At 37.3% G+C, this 25,355-nt stretch overlaps 1 protein-coding gene across 1 annotated transcript in view; it reads right to left on the reverse strand.

Annotated features, from left to right (window-relative positions):
- LOC122787186 (mast cell protease 1A-like) overlaps positions 1-25,355 on the reverse strand; it is a 148,302-nt gene that overhangs the window by 48,776 nt on the left and 74,171 nt on the right. The window contains exon 4 of the mRNA XM_044053773.1: positions 19,958-20,215. Coding sequence (XP_043909708.1) covers positions 19,958-20,215 — 258 coding nt within the window. The remainder of the gene's footprint in view (positions 1-19,957; positions 20,216-25,355) is intronic.

Below are 25,355 nucleotides of genomic sequence, written 5' to 3' on the forward strand. Positions count from 1 at the left end.
GTATGCCTGGGTGTTCAGATAAGTAAATGTCATCCAGTTTTTTAAAGATATAATTACAGGCTCTGTACACTTAGGCCATTGCAACTACAACTACTGAACAGACATGGTCCTTATACTTTCTAAACTAATACTGCCCAGGTGTTATACTTAAATGCATGGTCTATTCATAATAAGGCAGGCCTTTTGCTTGACCTTATTGGTGCTAATGATATAACATTCATCTCTGAAACCTGGTTGGTCCTACTTTTTCAGTATTAATTCTATCATATTTCCCTGTTTTTCTTTACTTTAAACCCACTCATACTGGGGGTGCTGTGGCCATTATATTTAACAGCAGAAATGGTTCAGTTACTATATTTGAATTTGCTCTGGGACTAGGTACTTCATTTCACTGCCTTACTGTTTGCTATCCTCAAGGTGATATTAGAATTTACTGACTTTCTCCCTACCCATGTTCTTGCTTACTGTCTTTGGCATTTGTGGCAGATTTTAACATTAGGATGGATGAACGCTGTATGCCTTTTGCTAATGAGATCTATGTAACCTGAACAGTTTTCAATTTGCACAAGAAATTAACTCTTCTGGCATCAGTTTGGGCGAATGTTGGGTCTTATTTTCATGCTTAGTGATCCTATTACCACCCCCACTATTACTCCAGTAATCCAGTCCGATCACTTCACTCTAAGGTTTCCTGTTAATCTGCCTGTCCAATATCCACCTCAACTCTGTCCTATTGTCTGTAGAAGTGTCCATACTGTTTCCCCAGAGAGGTTTACCTCTGCTATCCTATCTTTTATCTACTTGCTTCTCTAAGACCTTGAAGACTTTTCAATACTTACAGTTCTTTACTAAGCCAAGCCTTAGGTGAGATCACTCCTGCACAGGTACACCTTTGTAGTTTGGTTCCTTGGGATCCATTGCTTGAGTCTTCTCTACAAGCCCTAAGGGGGACTCATCATAAATCAGAGCATAGGTGTCAACGTGCAGGCTCCCTGGAAGACAAACTTGCCCTTGGAAATCATTTTGCTCTTAACCACTCTTAAATTTCCCAACATAAATCTCCCTACATGTATAGACAGATTGTAGAGTCTACTAACTGTTTTGTAGCTGACTGACTTTACAATCTTCAGCATTTAGACACCAGGCAGTCACTTTCATCTGAGAATTATAAACTTGCAGCCCATTACTTATCTGCCAACACTGCATGTAGCAGCTGCTCTTTTCCACCATTAAGCCCTATATGTCTTACAGTTGATTCATGGTAAGACTTTTCCTACCACATCTGGGAAGAGTTTATCATTTCTAACACTGATGACAATGGTTCTGTCTCCAGTATCTTTACAGCTGCTTGTTCACTAGATCCATGTCCATCAAGATTTGTGGGGGCTTTTCTTGAAGCAGTTAGACCACTAACGTCTGTCATAGGTGCGGGGTGCTTCCTTCTTTTTTAAAGGAGGCTGTTATCTCAACCCTCAAAAAGGATGGACTAGATTTTGATGATGTTTGTAACTATTATCCCATCTCAAACTTTCCATTTCTTTGTAAAGTTCATGTGAAAGTGATGTGCTATCAGCTGGAGAATTTTCTGAGCTGTTATGGCATTCTTGATCTGTTCCATTCCCATTTCAGGGCTCAACATTGTACTGACAGAGCTCTTCCTAGAGTTTTTAATGATCTCCAAGTTGTGAGTGAGGAGGGTTTTTATTCATTATCGTTTCTCCTCAGTAACTCTCCATTTACCTTGGTAGAACTTTCTGTGCTGTTAGACTATTTGGCTCATACTGTGGTATCTCTGGACTAGTCCTTGACTAGTTTGCCTCCTAGTTATCTGGTGAAACCCACAGTGTGATTTCTGGGGTTAATTCCTCTTCCTTCTAACCTCTAACTCATAGAGTACATCAGGGCTCCATTTTTGTCCCTTAGTGTTAACCATTTACTCATTGCCAATGGGTGACATTATTCCTTTGAGAGGTTTGCAGTACCACACTGTCATGCTAACGACACACAGTTCTACCTCATATTCCCTCAGGACTCTGTGTTTGCCCCCACATCATTCTCTTATGATCTGGAATTTAGCCATGCCTGGATAGCCAGTAATAAGCTTAAGCTCAATGCCTCAGAGACAAGTTATTTTGATGGTAATGCTACCTTGATGGACTCTTCCTTTCCAGTTTTGTTACCTGATACCTTCAATCAAGGTGACAAGCCTACATTTTTGTAGAAGTTGTGAGATCTTGGTAACACTCAAAGACTGTATTTCTGCTGTTGTCAAGTCTTCAAGCTTCAACCTATGGGATATCCGTCGTTTCAAGCACATAATTCCTCCCGATGATCTTCCAACTGTATACATGCTTAGTTTATTAATGCTTTTTCTGTTGTAATGCCCTTTATATTGGCCTACCTGGTTCTAACATGTATCCAAGATGTACAAAATTCTGCAGCTCATTATTTTACTGGAATGTTACATCACCATCATATTTCTGCAATTGTACATAACCTGCTCTGTTTTTCAGTTAGACAATGGATCATTCTTAAGGTTATGCTTATGGTATATCTCATTCTCTTTAACCTTGAACCTCCATGTCTAAAGGTCCTCCTGCAGATTTACAACACACTGTGCTCTAGCTCTGTGGATCTCTTTGCTGTACGCTTAATCTTGACACCTTTGGTTTCTGCTCATTCAGCTCCTAGGGCCCTTTTCTATAGAATATTCTTCATAGAAAGCTTTGAAACTGGATCTATATTAGAATCACGAAAGCTGAATTTCGCGAATACAAGTTCATCGACATAAATGTCGATGTACTAAAAGAGCGAAATACAAAAATAGCGAAATTCAGAATGCCGAATGTATTTCCTTGGCCAGCAGGGTGATTGTGGGGATGAGGAAATAAATCCTTTTCCCCACTGTAGTGCGGTCTCGGAGTTGGTATATTTAAGTAGAGGAGGTGTGGGGTACACAGGGGGGCTTGCCCCCCTGCAAAAATGCTTGTAAAAGTGTTTTACATTAGGTTTGTTCAGTTAGGTTTACCTTACCTGTATGGCGCTGTTGCTTCCGGAAATACGTTCGGCGTTCTGATTTTCGCTTGTTTTGTAGTTCGCTATTTTAGTACTTCAACATTTGTGTCGATGTACTTGTATTCGCGGATTTTAGCTTTCGCAATTATGATATAGACCCTTGAAACTCACCCACACTGACAGATTTCAAATGGGATTTATAGTCACATCTTTTTTTACCTTGCTTACAGCTAAACTATATTGCTTATGATTTATTTCCATGTACTATTTATTTGTATCTCTAATCAATATGTTATGTTTCATTTATCTTTTGTAACTTATTAGATTTGAAGTTGAAATTGCTATTACATTGTTAACCACTTCATTAAAAATATGCATTATAATCACATGGCAAGAGTCAAAACATGACTTTTTTATCCTAAATTGTAGTTTACTCGCATCAAAAGTTCATCAAAGACCTTTTACTGTTTAGCACTTATTATACAAATATGACATACTGAGGAAATATAAGTTATTTGCACTTTTTTCTTCTTGAAAGAAGAGTTTGATAATTTAGAAAGACAATGTTTGTGAAAGAATATAGAAAATATTTGCTGACAACAAAACAACATAATGCAGCAGTAAATTATGTCAAAATTTCCAACTATAGAACAAAACACATATAAAAGTGAAAGAGCAATGTTGTCTTAATTAATAATGTATTGTACTGAATGTTATTAATAAACATAATAAGAACCCATATTAACTTTAATTACATATGGATTCAAAACTTGGACACTAAATGATGAAAATTAGTTACTAAACAACTATGCAAATTGTTGAGAGTTTCAATCAGTTTGCCAGTTTTATTAAGGGGAAAATTGGGATATTAAATATGGGATCTATATTACCTGATCGAAAACCTGTTTCAGCGAACACCACAAGACCAACATGTATAGCGTGAACTACAGTAACGGCGAACGTTCAAAACCGCGGAACACGAAATGTCGGAGTGTCATGGTTGGCCCTTCTGCAGTATAGCTCCATAAGGTAAGTGTGTGATAGTTACAGACCTTAGGGTTAGGGTGCGGGTTAAGGTAAGTGCATAGATAGTAATGTATGTAAGGTTTAGTGTAGGGTTAGAAGCAGGGTTTGGTTAGTGTATGTATGTGTTTTATTTATTATGTTTGGGTATGTAGTATGTAGCGCGCGGTGGTGTTGGCCAACCATGATGGTTCGAGATTTGAAAATTCGCATTTTAGGGAGTTTTGGTGTATTTGCGGTTCGAGCTATACGTGTCGGTCTTGTGATGTTCACTGAAACGGGTTTTCGATCTGGTAATATAGACTCTAAATATGAATATGTTATCTATTTTTATGCAATTCAAATTCAAAGTCTACAAAAAATATTAGTAAAGAGATACAATAGGTTAAACACAGTTATCCCTCATGGTACAAAGATAAAAATTTGTCATGTTTTATTCAAATGAAATAAATACAGTGACCACGATGATTATAACAACACTTTGAAATTGATAAAAATAAAGGAATGAATTAATTATTTAAAGAATGACTGAAAACTGAATAATAAGCAAGTGTAAGCTAACGATGGGCAGTTTACTAAGTCGCGAGCTTCATAATTGTAAGAACAGTTATAGTTTACTAAGTCGCGAGCTTCATAATTGTAAGAACAGTTATAGTTTACTAAGTCGCGAACTTCATAATTGTAAGAACAGTTATAGTTTACTAAGTCGCGAACTTCATAATTGTAAGAACAGTTATAGTTTACCAAGCCGCGAACTTCATAATTGTAAGAACAGTTATAGTTTACCAAGTCGCGAACTTCATAATTGTAAGAACAGTTATAGTAAGAGCCAACATGTTTGTGAAAGGTTCTACAACATACAAGTTGCTGGATCATACACCAAAGCACATACATCTGGAAAAGAGAGAAAAAAGGTAAGTTGAAGAAAATGTTAAAGTGAAAGCTTCTGGTGTAGCTAAAGCTCTGGTTGTATCAACATCAATATAATTTGACATGTTTCTGTAGTGGCTCAGAAAGTCCACGAGTAAACTGAATGATTTTTTGCAGAATGTGGCTGTAGGATAAGGACCTCATATATAAACTTCTTCAATCTAACACAATTTTTTAGCAAATGAGTCATGTACTGAGAGATTAGATTTTAGACATGCTTGGATGATTTTGAGAATCTTGTGTCAAAAATAACACTGTTGGTTATTTGAAAACCTGAGGTAGAAGAGGTGCTTGACTGGATGAAAAGTGTGAAACAAAATGTGGTGACGTATAGTTCTTTTTTTTTTTTTTTTTGACTAAAGCTATTTTCATTTAGAATTCTTATTGACTCACCAAGTCACCATCAAAAAGTCAGTGGGCATTCGTTGTTATTGTTCTCGTTGTCATAGCCCTAGTGGTTAAGTGACAGCTTGTCAACTGCACTCAGCAAAAGTGTGACGTTGTTAAACATATTGTGTGTGCATGAGTATAGAGATGTGTTCAGGTAAGCATGGGCTGTATCCAATAGAGTAACTCCTTGTTCCTCTACAAGTCGTATGCCATCTTTGTATGGGTGTATGAAAGTGCTGATGAGTGGGTTTGCATATATGCTTTTGGACTGGAGTAGTGGGTTGTATGCAAGTAAAGTCAATGTTTGCAGTGTTTGTGTGTGTGTTTTGTGACTGGTCAGAAGGTAGCAACCTGAATGCAAGTTTATTATTTGTGTGATCCTACTCCTACTGTGCATGTGTGTGTCTGTCTGTGAATGTTTGCTTGTGTTTGTGCTGGTGTGGTGGTAGGGCACTGAATTATTGGGGTTCATCTGTATGTGCTTATGATTTTCAATCTGTTTTGAATAATGCATGTGATTTATATGCTTCTGAGTGGTTATTTGATCATTTGATAGCACTGTGTGTGTGTGTGTGTGTGTGTGTGTGTGTGTGTGTGTGTGTGTGTGTGTGTGTGTGTGTTCGTATATGGTTGTATATGTATGGTGAAAAGTAGTGAGTGATTGAGAATTGCTGAGTGTCTTAGAAGCTGATGTGTTTGGGGTTTCTATTTGTCACTGAGGTTTGCGCATAGGTGGGAATTTAATGTGTATTACGTGTGTGCTGTATAAAAGGTGAGTATGGACTGTATAAAGACTATAAAATGGGTATTTGTATGATTCTATGTCCTGAAGGTCAGAAACCCAAGTTATGTACAATCTCAGAGTTGGTTATATATGTTTTGGGTTGTATAGGAAGCCTCTCCCCAGTAAGAAATGTACTTCATGTGTTTTGGTATGAACAGTGGATGAGTGCAGCATGTATGTAAGCTCATCCATGTGTGTGCAATATGTAGGGAGTTTACTCTTGCTATAAGAAGGAGCAATTGTTATATCAACCTTTGTCACCATGTTAGACAAAAAAATGGAAGGTAGAAGGAAGAATTTTTTTATCATGATTATACTTAGTACATGATTTAATCAGCAATCATGATTCGTTTGAAGCAATTTTGGAATTCAGGTAAACAAAACAGTTTCCTAATCGAGTAAGACTTTTTCAGATTTATTAACAGTTCTGCATGGAGTTTCCAAGCTGTAGAGCAGTACAGTGATGATTAAATATCATAGATAGCTTGGCTAAGACTGATATGAGGTCCTTTCAGGACTTGTCGATAAGATGTCTTTAAATTACAAAACAATAATCTACGTTGTTGGTACTGCAGGGAATATAGTCCTTTACGGAGTTAACCAAATTCAGTAACAAGGCTATGTTACAGTAAAGGACTTCAGCTATTATTAGCTAATGGGAATTCATGGATAAAACCACCTTTAAAATGATTAATTGCTAACTATGACTGAAGGGTATAGCCATATGACTGTAGCTGCATTTTACAGTAAGTGTCATTATATTTTGCTAACTTTTTCCTGTTATGTGTCAGTGTCATTACGCTGCCAATAGTTGAAACTGCTTAATTTGTTTGTGTCTTTCGGCTTTTCCCGGTTAGGGGTCGCCACAGCGGAACTCCGGTCCGCTAATGATTGGTAGTTGAAACTGCTTAATACTGTGAGCAAAATAATCATTGAAAAAAATTAACAATTTTCACTTTTGAGAGAGCTCATGTTTTACAATTAGTTTTCCCCTATGAGCAGTTTTGGATTTATCCAGTTGCAAATTCTACAGGTCATGTAAAGTCTGAGGCGAGGTAAACTCTGAAATTCAATTCTTGCTTTGTACTATGCCAGTGATAAATGTGTGTTCTATCTGATGTTAGTGGCTATGGTAAAATTCTCCATGATACAAGTAGCAAGCCAGATGGGGTTAGCACCACTGACCTGCAGAAACACACAGATATGTTGAGAAAGTATACAAGTACACATTTTTTTTTTCTTTACGCATTAGGTAATTCCAGAAGGAAACATGCATTTAATCTAATGTTGAATAAGATAGTAGTGCTGCTGAGACAGAAACCAAATGAGTTTACTAGTGTTGGAATTTAAGCAGAAGTACAGCTGGAAGAATCCATCTGTGGTAATAATAAGAGCATGTGGTTCTTATACGGTCACCGCTGAATGAAGATTGTTACAAAGGTTAATGAGAATGAAACATATATAAATTCTTACTTTCTTAGTGATCCAGTGTATAGTGTAAAGGGCCCAGTTCTGGTTCTTCATCTGCAAGTTGCAGTCAAGTTCATAATGAAAGTAGCTGTTACATCATTACTTACTATGAGGATACTTCAGTGTTTTCATTTGTGCAAGTTTAATAAATCAAATAATCTATTAGTCAGGTCAAAGATGGGTCACCTAGAAGTTAGTTATTTGTTTGGCTAAAATTGTTGGAGGCTTCTAAATAGTTTGAAGATATTATTACATGCATAAAGGTTATTCAGATGATATGTACCTTTTGAAGAAAAAGTAAGTTAAGCTTGTTGAACATGTAGTTATACTGATAACAGTAAATATCACTTGTATGTATTAAATCTATGAAAACCTCACTGAGTAGTATTTGGGTACAGTCTGATTATTTTTCATGCTTTACAAAGATTTATTAAGAAGATTCTTCTAAGGGTTTTCTTTTATGTAATGGAAAGTACATTTTGATGTAAAATTAATGATGGTGAAAATTCTTCTGGGTGACTATGATGATATGGTAATTTAAGTAAGGGCTCAATGGGGATAGTATACTGATATAGCTAATACCTTGGGGTACACAGGTGCAGGATCATTTTCAGAATTTTTATGTTTATAGTGAATGATATGGTGGCTGAACTAGACCAATTATCATACAGGATAAAATGAGACCAGTCCTGATTTTCACAAGAAGATTAATTTAGTAAAGTGGTAATTGATTATTAGATATTAGTTTTAAAGCAAGGAAGTAGTTGAGTTGAATAAATACCTGTTCAAAAAGGGTGCTATCCTGAGATAACAAGGCAGCCACAGCTATTGCTTGTAGGCTGTGAAAGGAAGTCCTTATATTTCATGTAATGTCTGTTATTAAAGTATAAGTTCATAGGCTCATAGGTACTTATCAAGTTATTGATCTGAGAGGATCTTAAGCCTAGCCTTGCCTTGCATTCCGTTGGTACTTATTAGCCCCTCTATTTTGCAATATGAATATCCAAAGAGGCTCTGAGCAGGTATATGTTGGGGTAACTCCATATTTCTGTTATCCATGTGGGCCAGTGGTGCTAAACCAGAGGTGAATTTGTGATTATCTATCCATACATTCAAATTATATTTGATTAGAATAAGAAAAGTACTCTGCTTTATACAGAGTAGAAGACAGTTCAATAGAAGCAGTTTTTCTCTGTGATACATACCAACCCCTCCAGCATGTTCTGTTAAATTTGCAAAAGAGATACATGTCCCTTGAGCAAAAGTTAGACACCATTGGTTTATAAATGTGAACTAGTTCTGACATAAACGAGTCTTTTGATGCCCTGTACACAAGACAAAGGTGGGCTAACACAGAAGGTCTTTGGCTAATGAAGTTCGCAGATGACTGCAAACTAGGAGCCATAATCAAAACTCCTAATGATGTGGACATCCTACAAAAGGGCCTCACTGAGACCAATGCCTGGTGTCAAAGCCATGGCCTAAAGCTCAATGCCAAAAAGTGCATTATCATCCCTTTTGGTAAAAACTCTGTACCCATGAACTACCACATAGGCGGTAGTCTACTTAACACCGAAAGTGTGATAAGAGACCTTGGGACACAGGTGGACAGTAATCTCTCCTTTGATAATCACATCACCACAGTAGTCAGGAAATCCTTCTATGTGGCACACCTCATCACAAAAGGAAAAAAAGAGGTCATTGTTCCTCTCTACTCATCACTCATTAGACCCATTATAGAGTGCAATGCCCCTTTTGGTATGTACCTCACAAGACATCTACAACAATTGGAAAGGCCACAGAAATACCTCACAAAGAGGATTACCAGCCTCAAACAGATGCCCTACACAGACAGTGTCAAAAAACTCCAGCTTTACTCGGAGGTGATCTCTGCCTGACATACAAAGCTATGTCAAACCCAGAGCTGTTGGACATGCTTCATTAAAGAAATCCCAATCCCTCCGAGCTACATGCTCTAGGGACCTAAACCTTGTCACCACAATAAACAGAACATGCTGGAGGGAAAGATTCCTGTCCCAGAGACTTCCCATACTCTGGAACAAACTACCTATCTATATCAAGCAACAATCCTCATTAGCACTCTTCCAGAAAAATCTTGATGATTGGATGGGAAATAGGAAATTCACCCCGGGGATCACTTCTGTGGCTCTACTCGACAGGGGCACAGGAAAATAATTTTCTTGGGTGGCGAAAGCCAGGGTACATTTTTGGCTAGGCTTATATAGGCCCTAGGGCCAATAGCCTAGTACCAACCTATGAACCTAATAGTCTGTATGATACTGGGAAGAGAGAAACAAAACTTAGAATCAGTCGTCATACTTTTTATAATTTAGGCCCTTGATATTTTTTAGTGTTGCAGTCATTCCATTTGTAACAAGTGTTTGAACAGGTGCATACTAAAAGGGGAATTATACTCACTGATTGTCCTAATGAGTGCTGAGTACAGTGGAGCATCATCATCTCTGGATCCTGATACTATATCTTGAGGTATAAGCAATGTGATGAAAAAGAACTTCCTTAAAATTGTGGCTGCATGGTGATCAAGGCACAGTGAATTGATGACATAAGTCCCCAGATCTCTAACTACGGGGTCCGTATTTGTGGTATCATTGCTGTCAAACAGATAGTGATGGGGGGGTCATACTTGTAAAGTATATGATTATCTCAGCATTTAATTTTTAAGTTTGTATTACTACATTGCAATATGACCAGATTGTCACAAATCTAACAATGAAACTATGAAGATATACAGCACTGAGATATCCAAATATCTAAATCAAAATAAATTACAAGAAATATATTAATACTTCAAGCAGAATTTGAGCTCGTGTGCATATTTTCTTTTTTCTTTTTAAAAGCAAAAGAAGAAATTAGTTGTAATAAATTTCACAACAAAGTTCAGTAACATGAGATTTGTATCAGTTATTCAAATACTGTCAAAGCTTAAATCATTTGCATCAACCTACCATTCCAGATTTGCTACACCTCCTGCTTGAAAATGGGATCATGGATAGAATATTGTTTCAGGATGCACATTTAGTCCTGAAACTGCATCATTTGTCAACTACAATTCTTGTCACTCAATTCAGAATTTGCTTTTCATGCAAACGCCTCTTTTGGATTATGTTTGGTCATCTCTAATTAAGCGTCACATTGTGATTGTAAATTTCACTGATGGAAAAAAATAAGCTGCATTGAACAGTCTGCCATTTGTTTCTGTAATTTTGCTTTATTATTTATGATTAATGTATGTGTATGGTAATAAACCACCTGTATAATTTCACCAATTATTTTATCAAATACTAGTAATTTGACATTAAACAAGATCAATATTCTCATCAATTTCATTATGAAAAAAATGTATCCTTTCTACCAATAATTCCTTCAGTTAGAAACACAATGTTCTACAGTGCTTTACCCACTGTTTTAATTCTGTATCCATTGTATTGAATTCTGTAGCTCATGGGATGGGTAATCATAAATTCCCTCCGGGATTTCTACCTGTGCCCCTCTTGGACAGGGGCAGTAGGTACTGATTTTAGTGTCTGCTTAAACCAGACACCCTTGGGAACATGGGTTGAACTTGACTAGGCTTGTAAGGGCCCTGGGGCCATTAACCTTGTAACTTCCTATGATCCTATAATCCTCTGATAATAGATCTGTTCTGCACTCACTATGTATCATTTTCAGTTCAAAGTTCTTTCAAAAGGAAATATGACAGGGTCATAGGTTTGCACTAATTTAATGACCACTAGTACATTTTTAAGCCTAGGCATGCATCCCAAATCTGAGAGGTTCTGGTACTCTTGATAAATATAAGCAGGAGGCTGGGAGATTAAATATTTACAAGTAGAAGCCTGGGAGATTAACTATTTACCAGTTGCCTGTGTCCATTAGAGACATAGGTGCCAAACCAGGAAATGAATTTCCTGTTCCCCACCCAATTGTCCAAGTAATACTTGAATTGGGTTAGGGAGGAACTCTGTATCACATAGATGGGAGGTGTTTTCCAGAGAAGTGGAATTCTCTGAGATACATACTTGTCTCTCCAGCAGGTCTTATTTATATCACAGGCAAGGTTTAAGTCTTATGGGTAATTCTGCTGATGTTTATTTTGTGAATATGTAGGTAGTCCATTAGGGTGGGGTCTGATAATGCCCTGTATGCCAGACGTAGATCTCCCCTCATCTGTCTGTTGAAGACAGAATACAACGATAGGGCTTTAAGGTGGTGTGCCTAGGACATGTTACTTTTGCCCTATATTCTTTTATTGAAGAACCTCTGTGGACATACCAGTTGTTGGGTGTGCCTGGTTTGGTACATAACAAATGGGGCATTGTACTCAATGATATGTCTGATGAATTCTGAATACAGTCGAACGATGACCTCCTTGAATGTAGATGCTACACATGTGTTTATAAGTTGCATAACATAAAATGATTTCCTCACTACTGTAAACACATGATGAGCAAAAGCTAGATTACTGACCGAGTCCCCAAGTCCCTAACTTTTGGGGCGATGTTTAGGAATGTATTGTCAGTATGATAGTTACCAATGGTGGATGACTTCCCAAAGGATACTGTTATGTATTTATTGGCATTTAGGTTTGGTCCATGACTGATAAAAGTTATTTGTCTGTGGCAGCCCTTCCTGGAGAACATTAGTGTCAATGGGGGATTCTATGACTGTTCCCAATTTGAAGTTGTCTGCAAATTTGGTCAGCCAGAGGCCCTTGTCATTGGTCTTGACTTCAGGGAAGAAAATGGGAAAAAGGAGTGGTCCCAGGACTGATCCCCAAGGGAGTCTGGCCTCTTAGTAGAGATGGACTCCCCAATTCTAACTTCCTGGGTCCTGTCTGTGAGCCAGCTTGCTATCCACTGAGTGCCATAAGGGTCTGTACCTAACCTGTTGAGTTTGTGAACAATGCTTAAGTGGGGTATTCCATCAAATGCCTTGGTCAAGTCAGGGTAGGCAGTGTGAACCATTTTTTCATCATCCAGTTCCTTTGGTGACCTTCTCAAATAAGTTCACCAGGTTGAGTAGGCATGACCTGCCCTTGCTGAAACCAAACTGGATTGGGTCCAGTGTCTGGAGGTTTCCTGTGTCATTATTGATCATCTGCATGATAATTCTTTCAATGACTTTGCATATGAGATTAGTGAGACTTATGGGTTTGTAGTTTTCAGGGCCTATAGATGGTCTTCCTTTGTGCAGAGGGATGACTGTTGCTGTTCTCCATTCAATAGGCATAAAGCCTGTTTTGAGGCTACAGTTAAATAATGATTCTAGAAGCCCTGATAGGTCATGTTTTATGCTATTAAGAAATCATATAGTGATACCATTTCCCTTAATAATTTAATGTAAGTGTAATGAATAACAAATCATTGTCTAGATTTGTGTGACCACAATTAGGAAATCTTTAACTTAATAACATAAATCATGGACATTATAAAATATTTAATCACGCGAAAGAGCCTTGGAAATTTTTAGTTATTTATTAGCTCCTGCAGCTTGACAACAGTTTTTAGTCAAGCAATATAATGGTACAGGCAAAGCCCATATGAAATGTGTCTTACATTTTTACTTTCCTTGGGATAAGTCTTATTATCACTTTGTTAAAATTTAGTTTTTTAATGAAAAAGCTACATCTTCTAATGAATTCAAGTCTTTTGTTGGTGAAAAAATATAATTTCTAATGAATTCATGCCAAGTGGAATCAGTGTCTTCTATTTCAAATATGTTTAGTCTCCTTAAAATTCACCATATCATACATTTTCCCACATTACTGCAAATTCATCCATATTCTTTTTTATTTGTATTTGGATTTCATCTTGTGGAATGAACATATCTCAGTAGCTTGATATGTCTCCATGTTCTCCACAGTGATAGCACAGATACACTAACAATCTTGAAATTCTTAAATGTAGCCCAGGAGACTGCAATTTGATCTGGTATCATTAATATGTTTTATTGAGTGTGTCTCATTTCTTTATGTATTAGTAGCATTAGCAGCCTAAATTTGTTATACAAACATATTCCACAATTTTGAAATTCTTTGTATAAAAATGAGTAATGTACTCCAGCCTGATTAATTTTTACACTAAATTCTAAACAAGATGTTACAAATTCCATTTCAGTGAGAAATTAATTCCAATCTAGAATACTATAGCTCACTTATGAGTAATCTCTATTTTATCATATATATATATATATATATATATATATATATATATATATATATATATATGTGGATCTACTTCAGTAGATCGAACTTTTACAAATTCAAACCACATATGGCTGAGACAATATGTTCAAACTTGTAAAAGTTCGAACACTGAAGCAAAAAGTAAAAAAAAACTACAAAAAACAAAAATAGACGTCTGCGTCCCCGCACCCCCCTACTTAAATATACCAACTCTGAGATCGCACTACATTGCAGAAAATGGAAAGCTTCCCATTCTGCACTGTGATCTCCATTCAGTCCAATCAAACTTTTACAGGTTCGAACATATGGCCTCGACCATATGAGGTTCGAACGTGTAAACATTCGATCTACCGAAGGGGACCCTATATATATATATATATATATATATATATATATATATATATATATATATATATATATATATATATATATATATATATATATATATATATATATATATATATATATATATATATATATATATATATATATATATATATATATATATATATATATATATATATATATATATATATATATATATATATATATATATATATATATATATATATATATATATCTATATATATATATATATATATATATATATATATATATATATATATCTATATATATATATATATATATATATCTATATATATATATATATATCTATATATCTATATATATATATATATATATATATATAGCATCTATATTAGATCAGCGAACGCTTAAAAAAGTGAATGCTGATTGATCGAACTTATGTAAACGAAAGCTTACAATATCAAAGCAACAGAAACCCACATTTTTTCCTAGGAAAAGAATTTGGTTGTCCATTTCTGTTGCTTTGGTATTTTCAGTGCTGTGGTGGAAAGTTACGGGTCGGGTTCAGGTAAGTGTGCGATTGTGTGGATGTGAGTGTTAGGGCGGGTTAGGTGAGTTAGGGTTAGGGCGTGGGTTAGGTATGTGTGCAACTGTGTGGACGTGAGGGTTAGGGTGGGTTAGGTGAGTTAGGGTTAGGAAGTGGGTGTGATGAGTGTGCGATAGTGACGGACCTTAGGGTTAGGGTTTGGGTTAAGGTAAGTGGGTAGTTAGTGGTGTGTGTATAATTTAGTGAAGGGTTATGTGTCAGAGTTTAGGTGTATGTGTGTGGATTGCTGTTTGTTTGGTGTACTTGTGTTGTGTGTATGTGTTTTGGATCAGCGATTTGTTTTCCGTAGGAAAAAAATCGCTGTTCTGACAGTTCCAGATTGTAAGCTTTTGCTTACATAAGTTCGATCAGTCAGCATTCGCTGATCTAATATAAACCCTATATATATATATATATATATATATATATATATATATATATATATATATATATATATATGGATCTACTTTAGTTGACCGAAACACCAGTTTGCTGACACGCAAAACACCGAGACCAAACAACCGAAAACACAGAATATCGACAACTCACAAAACCGAACACCATTACACCGACACACAAAACGTAAACTACACATTACACACAATAACATATCCACTAACCTTAACCCAAACCCTAACCCTAAGGTCTGACACTACCGCACACTTACCCTACCCGCACCTTAACCCTAACTCACTTAACCCACCCCTAAACCTAAAGTCCATCACTATCGCACACTTACCCTACCTGCACCCTAACCCTAACTCACTTAACCCACCCTAAAACATAAAGCCTGTCACTATCGCACACTCACCCTACCCACACCCTAACCCTAACTCACTTAACCCGCCCCTAAACTACACTCCGTCACTATCACACACTTACCTTACCCAAACCCTAAGTCCAACACTACCATACACTCACCTTTCCCGCACCCTAACCCTAAATCCCTCACTATCGCACACTTACCTGTCCGCTCCCTAACCCTAAATCCCTCACTATTGCACACTTACCGAGTCGCGCTCACACATTTCCCATGTCGGTCTTTCTGCTGTCAGGATTTCACCTTGTCGATCACCTTCATTTTTGGTGGTTTGGTCTCGGTCTTCTGCGTGTCGGCAAAGTGGCGTCTCGGTCAACTCAAGTAGACCCATATATATATATATATATATATATATATATATATATATATGTATATATATAAATTTGTATAATTAGGCACAGTCATTCCTAAATGTCCCTAGATGTTAATAAATTTGCTAAAAAATCTTTTTCAACTTTCTCAAAGAAACATAAACATTTATTTTACTGATACAAGAATAATACCTGGATACCCATTCTGTCTGTCCATCAAATAAACATCACATTCACTTAGTACATAGGATGGGATAGCTTCCATATTATGGAAGTCTGCCATATGTTTCTGTAATGTTGCTTTCTTAATGACTATTACCATATGTTTACACTCATAACATCTGTATAATTTTCCAATTATTTTATGAAATACCAATAGTTGGAATTTAAACAAGTTCAACAGTCTCCATAATCTGAGAGTTTTATTGTGACAAACTGTAATCTTTCTACCAATAATTCCATCAATTAGAAAAACAGTTGCACCTTTTTTTGAAATTCTGTACCCTATGTATTGAATCCTGTGCCAGCTAATATATCTGTTCTGAGCTCACTTTGTATTATTTTCAGTTCAAGGTTCTTTCTAAATGTAATGGGATCATTTTAAAAACTAACCTTTTTTGTACACAATTTTCTATAATAAAAATATTTCCATCACTATGAATACTTTCTGTGCATATTTTACAAAGGTATAACCAATATCTCATATTCTTTTTTTTTTTGGAATTAATTTGTCATATTGAATTATTCATACATTAATTATTTTTCATTACACAACAACCCCCCCATTAATATTCAAAAACGTGCATGCTGATTGGTCAGTTTGCATGTTGTAAATCAGTTATAGTAATGGAAAAAAGGTCTGGTCGCCCGGACTTTTTCCATTACTATAACTCTTGTTTTAAGCGGAGATTCTCCGTTGCTTTTTTTAAAGCTGTCTCGCTATGTCAAACTCCTTTATCATAGTGAGACAGTTTGTAAAAAGCAATGGAGATCTTGCTTTCTCCGTTGCTTTTTTCAAAACTGTCTCGCTATGTTAAATGGGTTTAACATAGAGAGACAGCTTTAAAAAAGCAACGAGATTCTCCGTTGCTTTTTTTAAATCTGTTTGTGCTATGTTAAACCCATTTAACATAGCAAAACAGTTTGTAAAAAGCAATGGAGATCTTTCTTTTTCCGTTGCTTTTTTCAAAACTGTCTCGCTATGTTAAATGGGTTTAACATAGCGAGACAGCTTTAAAAAAGCAATGGAGATTCTCCGTTGCTTTTTTAAAGCTGTCTCACTATGTTAAATCCATTTAACATAGCAAAACAGTTTGTAAAAAGCAATGGAGATCTTGCTTTCTCCATTGCTTTTGCCCGCAGCTCTGATGCACTGCGTAGGTATATGGATGCGCAGTCCATCAGAACTGCCGCAGAATACCAGACAGCTGCGGAAGGGCAGCAAGGTGGCATTATACAATGCCATTATTTAAGAAAAGTAATTACTTTTTTTTTTAAATAATGTCATTGTATAATAGCAATAACCCACTTCTGGGTGTGGGTAATGTTGGATTTACCCACGATTGGCTTTGTTTGGCCACTCGAGCTTTACCCTCGTGACCAAACCACACCAACCGCGGGTAAATCCAGCATTATCCACACCCAGGCATGGGTTATTGCTATATTATCTACTTTATCTCAATTTCATGAGGAGCTGTAACCTGTCCTTGCAAGCAGCAGGTATAAGGGAGGAAGGCAGTCCTGAACAGGATGTCAGTTAACTGCACATGTTTTGAAATGTGTTCTTATTTCCTTAATTATTAACATATAAGTGGAATGAATAACATAGCATTGTCTAGATTTGTGTGATCACAATTAGGAAACCTTTAACGTAACAGAAGTCATGGGCATTATGAAATACTTAGTCAAATACTCAAAAGAGCCTTGGCAATTGTTAGTTATAAAATGTTGTTAGTTCCTGCAGCTTGACAGCTATTTTTAGTGAAGCAGTACAAATGTGCAGTTACAGACTACTTGAAATATGTGACTATTAGAATGGAGATTTGTGTATTACTGTACAAAGGAGCATTGTCTTTCTTTGGTAAATGGACTGTCTATTGCTAAATCCCTTTAATTCCTTCATTTTCAAAATGATGATATTATTGGCCTCTGACCTCTTATCAAAACAGACTTTATACAAATCACTGACCTGTGTGTGTTTGTGCATTTGTATGTGCGTTGTTAGTGCTCATATTTGTGGTGATTATGATAATTTTCCTAACGCTGTTCAGAAATGTTGTGAACTGTAAGAACATATACACTTCACCAAAATAACTATGGAAATGAAGACTTAAATATGATTAGCTGGAACTGTGATTCCATTAGACCTTTGTTTGTTCATTTTAGTCCATTCATTTATTGTGAACTGAATTAATATTGTCTATTTTGTTAACCTAACAATGCATGCATTTTATAAATGCATAAAATGATCCAAGGTAATACACTGTTACCTTAGTTTAAAAAAGTTACATACAGTACAATCCATATAATACATGTTTGCATTTCATGACAACTAATAATGCAACCTACTTATTACTAATGTTATTTAAAAAAACTGCATTATTTAGCATAGGAACATCTATGTAGGACATTGTATAAAACATATATTAGTCAATTAATTTATTAAAGAAACAAATAGATTGCATACCTATTATATGCATATTCCTGTAGACAATGTGAATGCCTTGTGTAATAATGTTTCCATGACATAAAGAACATTCAAAAACTGTACAATGTGCTATTTTTATTAAATGTGGCTTGTGTTGTAGAAAGGTCACCTAATGGTAAATGCTTTTCATGTATTTTACATGAGCCTTGTCATTTAACATGTGCTCAGCACAAATAATATAGTTTGGTGTATCTATTTTGTTGCAAAATATTATGCAGCCATGTGTATACATATCAATAATCTCAATTAATTTACATTGTATCATGCAGCTAAATGACTGTCAGTACAGCAGTCAACAACAGTACACACTTGTAGGTCACTAATTTATTCAAGCTAAAAGTAAAAGTAAAAACGGGTAAGCGTATTTGCGATACAATAGATCGCTTCATCAGAAAATCACATTAAAAATAGGAACCATCTATATAGCAACAGTACTGGGACATCATTTCCTGTTACAAACAACATGTAAAAACCTTTTCAAACACCAATAAAAAAATAAATTACATTACATAATGGCATTATACTTACAGCCAAAGTACAAAACTTTAAAAGATTCATGTGAAAAATATATGCACACATTAATGTGGGAGTGAGCGTGCCTTCAACATAGGCTTCAAGGAAACAACCTAATTTAGTCCTGGAAACCTATCTGCTTGAAGTGATAAAATCCAGGCTTGTTTCCCTGTCTCTGTCATATTCTTAAGATTCCTGCCCCTGATATCAGTTTCAACTACATCCAGTGCCAGAAACTTACACTTATGGGATTTTCCATAACTCCACATGGTGTGCCAATGTATTTTCCTGCCGCCCATTCCTAATGTCAAGTGTTCCAAAATCCTTAAATTAAAGGAACAATTGTTTTTTCCTGTATGAAAAGCATAATAGAGGGTGCAGAATGCCAAATTACATTCTTTGTAGAACAGTCTACATAAAACATATACTCAACAGAAAAACTTAAGTGGGGATGTTTAAAAACCATACCAGATTGTATACAACTACACCTTCGACAGGGATTAGTGCCTTGCTGCTGGGACTCCAGTAGCCCTCCTAATATTCCCTTTCTATAGCATAGTTGTCTCGTCAGATTGAAGTACTTACCCATTTTTATTTTTACTTTACGTGGAATACATCAAATAACCTACAGCCTTGGTGGCCTGGCACTTTATTTAGATATTGTTTTTTGTTTAAGTGCCGTTCCTTTATCTTGGTGATCTTTTGTTGTTCTTTGAACAATACACACTTCCACAACTTTAATCCTAAATCAGATAATAGACCAACTGCACCGAGCACGTCTGAATTACCTTTCTGTGCAGCTGCAAGGAAAATGTGAATTAATCTCAATATGAAAAAAAAAGGTTACTTATTTACCCGTGAGGAATCCTTTGCATTTTCATTTTCTCCAGCACAAATCATACTGCCTTTTATGATCTTTTCATCAAAATATTTCAAACAGTAATGCCTGCTCACGATAGTTACATTAACTTCATACAGGGTGTCAGGAAATGTGGTGTCACCAGTCATGCCCCATCCAGCAACATTACACACTTGTCCTGGTTCTGCATTAGAACTGGAAAAGGGAAGTTTAATTATCTCCACATATTTATTCAAAGTCGCCTTTTTATCCAACTGCAAGTGAAAGGGAGAAAATGTTAGTGCTCTTTCAAATACTTAGAGATACACATTGTACAACAGAAATGGATTCTAGTATCCAGGACTGCAGATGAAAATATTTTAGTAAGCCAGCAGTTATGACTGATATTTGCACTATTTTCGTTTATGCTCAGAGATTTCTGGTTTCTCTCACTCACTGTCTCTCTGACACACACACACACACACACACACACACACACACACACACACACACACACACACACACACACACAATCTCTCCCTCCCTCCCTTTCATTCCATCCAATCCTGGCCCCATTCCCCACTTCAGGAATGGGTAGAAATAATCAACGTTTCCTTCTTATACTTCCAGGGTTTAAGGTTGCACTTGTATTTATTTTATTTGTTCAGTAGGTAGATGTGTTGGAATGTCAAAGCCCATTTTCAAACATGACATTGTTAAAAAAAGAAGAAACATACAGGCAGTAACGTGTAGAAATGGAAACAGAAAGGAACCATAAAATGTGCCCTCATCATTCAGCTGCAGTACAAGCATATATATTTTATTTTATTTTTTTTTATTTGCTTGCTGGGTAAAGATACTCTTCAAGAGAACCATTCCAATCATGAACAAGGCATAAAGTCACAAAATGCCAACAATTATCTATAAAGCTGACAAAAAAGTAATTAAAAGAAATGAATTGCATGTAGTAAATTCATGTACATGTTTCAGAACACACATCTTCATTTAATATGACAAAGAAAATATCTGTAATTGTCAAATCTTTGAAATACTCTTCAGGAAGACAATACTTGCCATCAAGACACGAGACAAGTCTGTTAAAATCTCATGATATATAACAGCTGTGCTGTCTCCTTGACTTAAATAACAAAGAACTTTGGACACAGGAAGTTTTAGTTGTGTGTGCATTCCATTTACATTTTGTATCTTTTGTAAGAGAGTTTTTATGGCTTTAGCAAAATTGGAGAACATTGCCATATTTGTTATCTCTGCTGACAAGGAACATAATGGCTTGGACCAAAAGATGTGAAATGCTTTTGTGCAGATTTTTAGGGATCAGCTTGGGATGGGAAATTTCATTACAGACATAGTAGCTCACCTTAGGTTTCCAGTGTAATGTTATAAGGATCTTCCGATAGATGGACAGAGTCCTTGGTGTAGCTGCATGAAATTTAAAGCACTATTATGGAAAGCACCTAAGTGCCATATTATCAGGATGCAACACTTTTCCAAGGAGATGCAGTGAGTGCAGTCTTCCAGGAGAATTACACCTAAATCTATTTTCTTTATTTAATCTAGATCAGCGTTTCTAGATGTAGATTGAAGTGCCAACAGCAGTAATAGATTTAGTAAATTTAAGAATAAGAACACCTTTTACAATAATACATCTGACCTGTACTGACATAATTTTGGATGTGTTATGACAAAGTTTAGTAAACTGTGAAATGAAATTTACACCAAAATGTAGAATGGAAAACTCTGGCAGAGTTTTCCATTCTAAGTTTTGGTGTTCATTCCTGGCTTTGTTGGTGGAACACTCATTGCTTGGGGACTGGTTTGTGTTTTCATGCATTAAACTGTGAAATTTATTTAAAGTTCTTAGCTCTTGATTTGAAAATTTCATAGTAGAGTCTACCCACAATGCCAGTGTCTCCCTTTTTAGGGATTAAACAGACCAATTAAAAAAAAAATAGCCTTTTAGGGTTTCAGAAAGAATTTTTTTGAAGCTTTTGGCCAAGTCTTCTTACTTGAATTTTGCCTGTTCTGGCTAACCTGATGAACATGCCACCTATGGAAACCCTTAGCTGGAAGTGGTAATTACACTGAAACTCACACTAAAGCCATGTACAATCACTTGCATAGGTGTAACAAACAGACTAATACACTCAAGTGTACCAGCCTTTGATAGCAATTTAGTCGAAATTGTACAATCACTTGCATAGGTGTAACAAACAGGCTAATACACTCAAGTGTACCAGCCTTTGATAGCAATTTAATCGAAAACAAAGCATTTACTGCATTTTTTCCTGTCTGTTTGCAAAAAAAAAAAAAAAAAAATATTTCTCCTTTCCTAAACTTTCCTAGCTAGTTGTTCCAGTGATCAGATTTTGCTGATCCCTGGGCTTTGTATTTGGTTTCTGTGTTCCTCCATTTTCTTGTGTGGCCAGAGGTAGTTTCTTTACTCACCAGTGGGAGTGGGGAGTACTGAGCTGCTTGTTTGTCCTCAGAGGAGTGGTTAGAAGCAGCAACTAGTAATTTGTCGGCCATTTTGGGTCATTTCCTGTTTTTCCCAGCCCCTGCTATAAAGCAGCGTTAAGCTGCTTTAGCTGGACCTGCTACCGTTGCACACTAGGGCAGCGCCGGTTAAACAGATTTAAACTATTAGGGCTACCTAAAGTCCACTCTTCAAATTTTCCCTTAAAACTACCTTCCTCAAAGTATACTACTGTTCTATTTAGTGTATCCTACAACTATAAATTATCTCTACTTGACTCCCAAGTAGACTATTCTCTATCTGTATAGCGAAGCACTTGCACCTACAGTACTTATCACCTCGATACAGCACTCTTGTTATAGAAAGTACCCCAAAAAAGCAAACCCCATTTCTCGGTCACCCACATCCCCAGAACCTTTTCTTAAGTTTTTCTGTCTATTCCTTCTAGCATGTCGAGGGATCAGTTGCTAATGTCCTCTCCTGCTCAGCTGGTGAACCTGGGAATATTGAGGCAATGTTACAATTGCCTCATGTACACAGACAACCCTCTCCTCCTCCCACAAAACACAAATACATGCGAGAGATGCAACTATACGGCCAAACTGGAGGCTGAGCTCTCTCAACATAGGACTGGCATGACCAGACAGGAGGAGAAGGTAACCACACACACTATAGACCCAGTCTCACATAATACCATCACAACCTCAAATCATACACATAAACACACAAAGACATACTCGGAGGCTCTGATCAAAAATCTACCAAAACAGCAGAGGCCACCAAAGCAGACACCCAAACAACTACCACCTCAGAACACAACACCTGCAACACATAGACCACACAGTCAGAGTGTCAAGCAGTCACAGCCCTTAAGGCCAAACACAATGCCAGACACACTAGTCATTGGTGACTCCATAGTCAGACACACTGACGTCCCGCTCACCAGACTGAGTAAGGAGAAGGTCACAGTAAGCTGCCTGTCGGGTGCTAGAATCCGCCACATAACACATGCACTCAGGTCTCTCAACAGCAGGTACAAGTACGACTCAATCATTGTCCACGCTGGTGTTAACGACCTGAGACGTACCTCCTTGGACTACATGAAAAGAGACATAGAGGAGCTCTCTGATTATGTAGCCCAAGCAGGTATGACCCTGACCTTGAGCAGTATCCTACCTTCACCAAGAATGATGCCACAATACAGAGATAAGATGATCAGCTTTAACAATTGGCTTAAACTCTGGTGTCATTCAAAGGGGATCCAATGTCTGTCTGCCTGGGATGACATGCTGGACAAGCCACGCTGCTTTGCAAGGGACGGCTTGCACTTGTCACCCTGGGATTCTGGATTTTGGCAAAGGCTCTTGCCACCCCATAGTGCCTTTTTAGGCAAGGCTCAAATTCTAAACCTACCACCCTAGAACAAAACAAAGAAAAAAAACTAAGGGTAATGCTGCTCAATGCCAGAAGTCTCAACCTCAAGATGCACGCACTCGAGGCCCTTCTCAGTATGGAGAACATCGATGTCTGTGCTGTGACAGAAACCTGGTTCAAGGCTCCTGAGAGCACCCCAGCACTATCAGGTTTTACCTCATATCATGCTTTCCGGCCCCAAAACCCGGACAATACCAAGAAAGGAGGAGGGGTATCCATATTCATCAAGGACACCCACACCTCAAGATTAGTGGCATCGCACGATGCTTCGGAAACCATCCAGGTGCAATTAACCATAGGCAAGATTGCTCTGCAATTTGTAGCATGTTACAGGCCACCCTCGCAAACTCAGGAACCTCATATGGCCTTCCTGAAAACACTGGAGGGGATAATGGTATCTCCGAACACCATCATACTAGGTGACTTCAACTACCCTAATATAGAGTGGGAACACTACTCAAGCCCAAACACTCTAGCCCAAAAGTTCCTGGAATTCATAAACTCAAATGCCATGGAACAACTAGTCACCATCCCCACAAGAGGAGAAAACATACTTGATCTCATCATCACGAACATGGGAGCACAATGTTCAACGCCGGAAGTATACCCCTCACTGGTGAGATCTGATCACAAACTAATCTCGCTGGAGGTCCTCATCCCGCCCCCGCACGAAATGAAAAAGACCACAGTAAAGAACTTCTCGAAAGCCGACTTCACACTTCTAAAGACTAGTGTGGTCTCCTTTAAGGCCCCTGAGCCGGCGGTTAACATTACTCAAACCGCTGAATCACTTACAAATGCCTTCTACCAGCACCTGCAGGGCTGCATGGATCAGGCAATCCCAAGCAAAACAAAGACTCTTTGTACCAAAGACAAGCGTCCAGTCTGGTGGACCCCAGCCATAAACAAACTCTACAACAAAAGGAGAAAGCTACTACAAGATAGAGCAAAATCCTTAAAAGGTAAGACACCGCTGATCACTATAAGTAAAACGCTAAGAGCTCTCATAAAATCATCCAAAGCTAATTTTGAGAAAAAAATAGCTAAGGACTCTAAAGACAACCATAATTCTTTAGCTATGTCAGAAACCTAGGAGGAAACTCCCAGATATGCTCAGAATTAGTTCAAAATGATGTGAAGATTACTGATCCTACAGACATTGCCAACATACTGGCTGACAGGTTCAGTGCAAACTTCTCCCCCCCCCAAAGGAGAGATATCTATACCAAATGATTGTAGCCACCCAAACATCTCTAACGCCCAGGTGAGAACTGCTCTCTCCAAGGCAAAGAACACAGCTTCCATGGGACCTGATGGTGTCCCCGGCTGTGTGCTCCATGAACTCAACGAGGAATTAAACCCACAGTTAGGACAGCTGTTTAATCTTAGTCTCACCTCCGGATACGCACTCCAGGAGTGGCGCAGCGACTGTGGTCCCACTCCACAAAGGCGGTGCCTCCACCGACCCTGGAAATTACCGTCCCATT

The sequence above is a fragment of the Protopterus annectens genome, chromosome 13.part0 (genome assembly GCF_019279795.1).
Source record: "Protopterus annectens isolate FY-2018-M chromosome 13.part0, PAN1.0, whole genome shotgun sequence".
Taxonomy (NCBI): Eukaryota; Metazoa; Chordata; order Ceratodontiformes; family Protopteridae; genus Protopterus; species Protopterus annectens.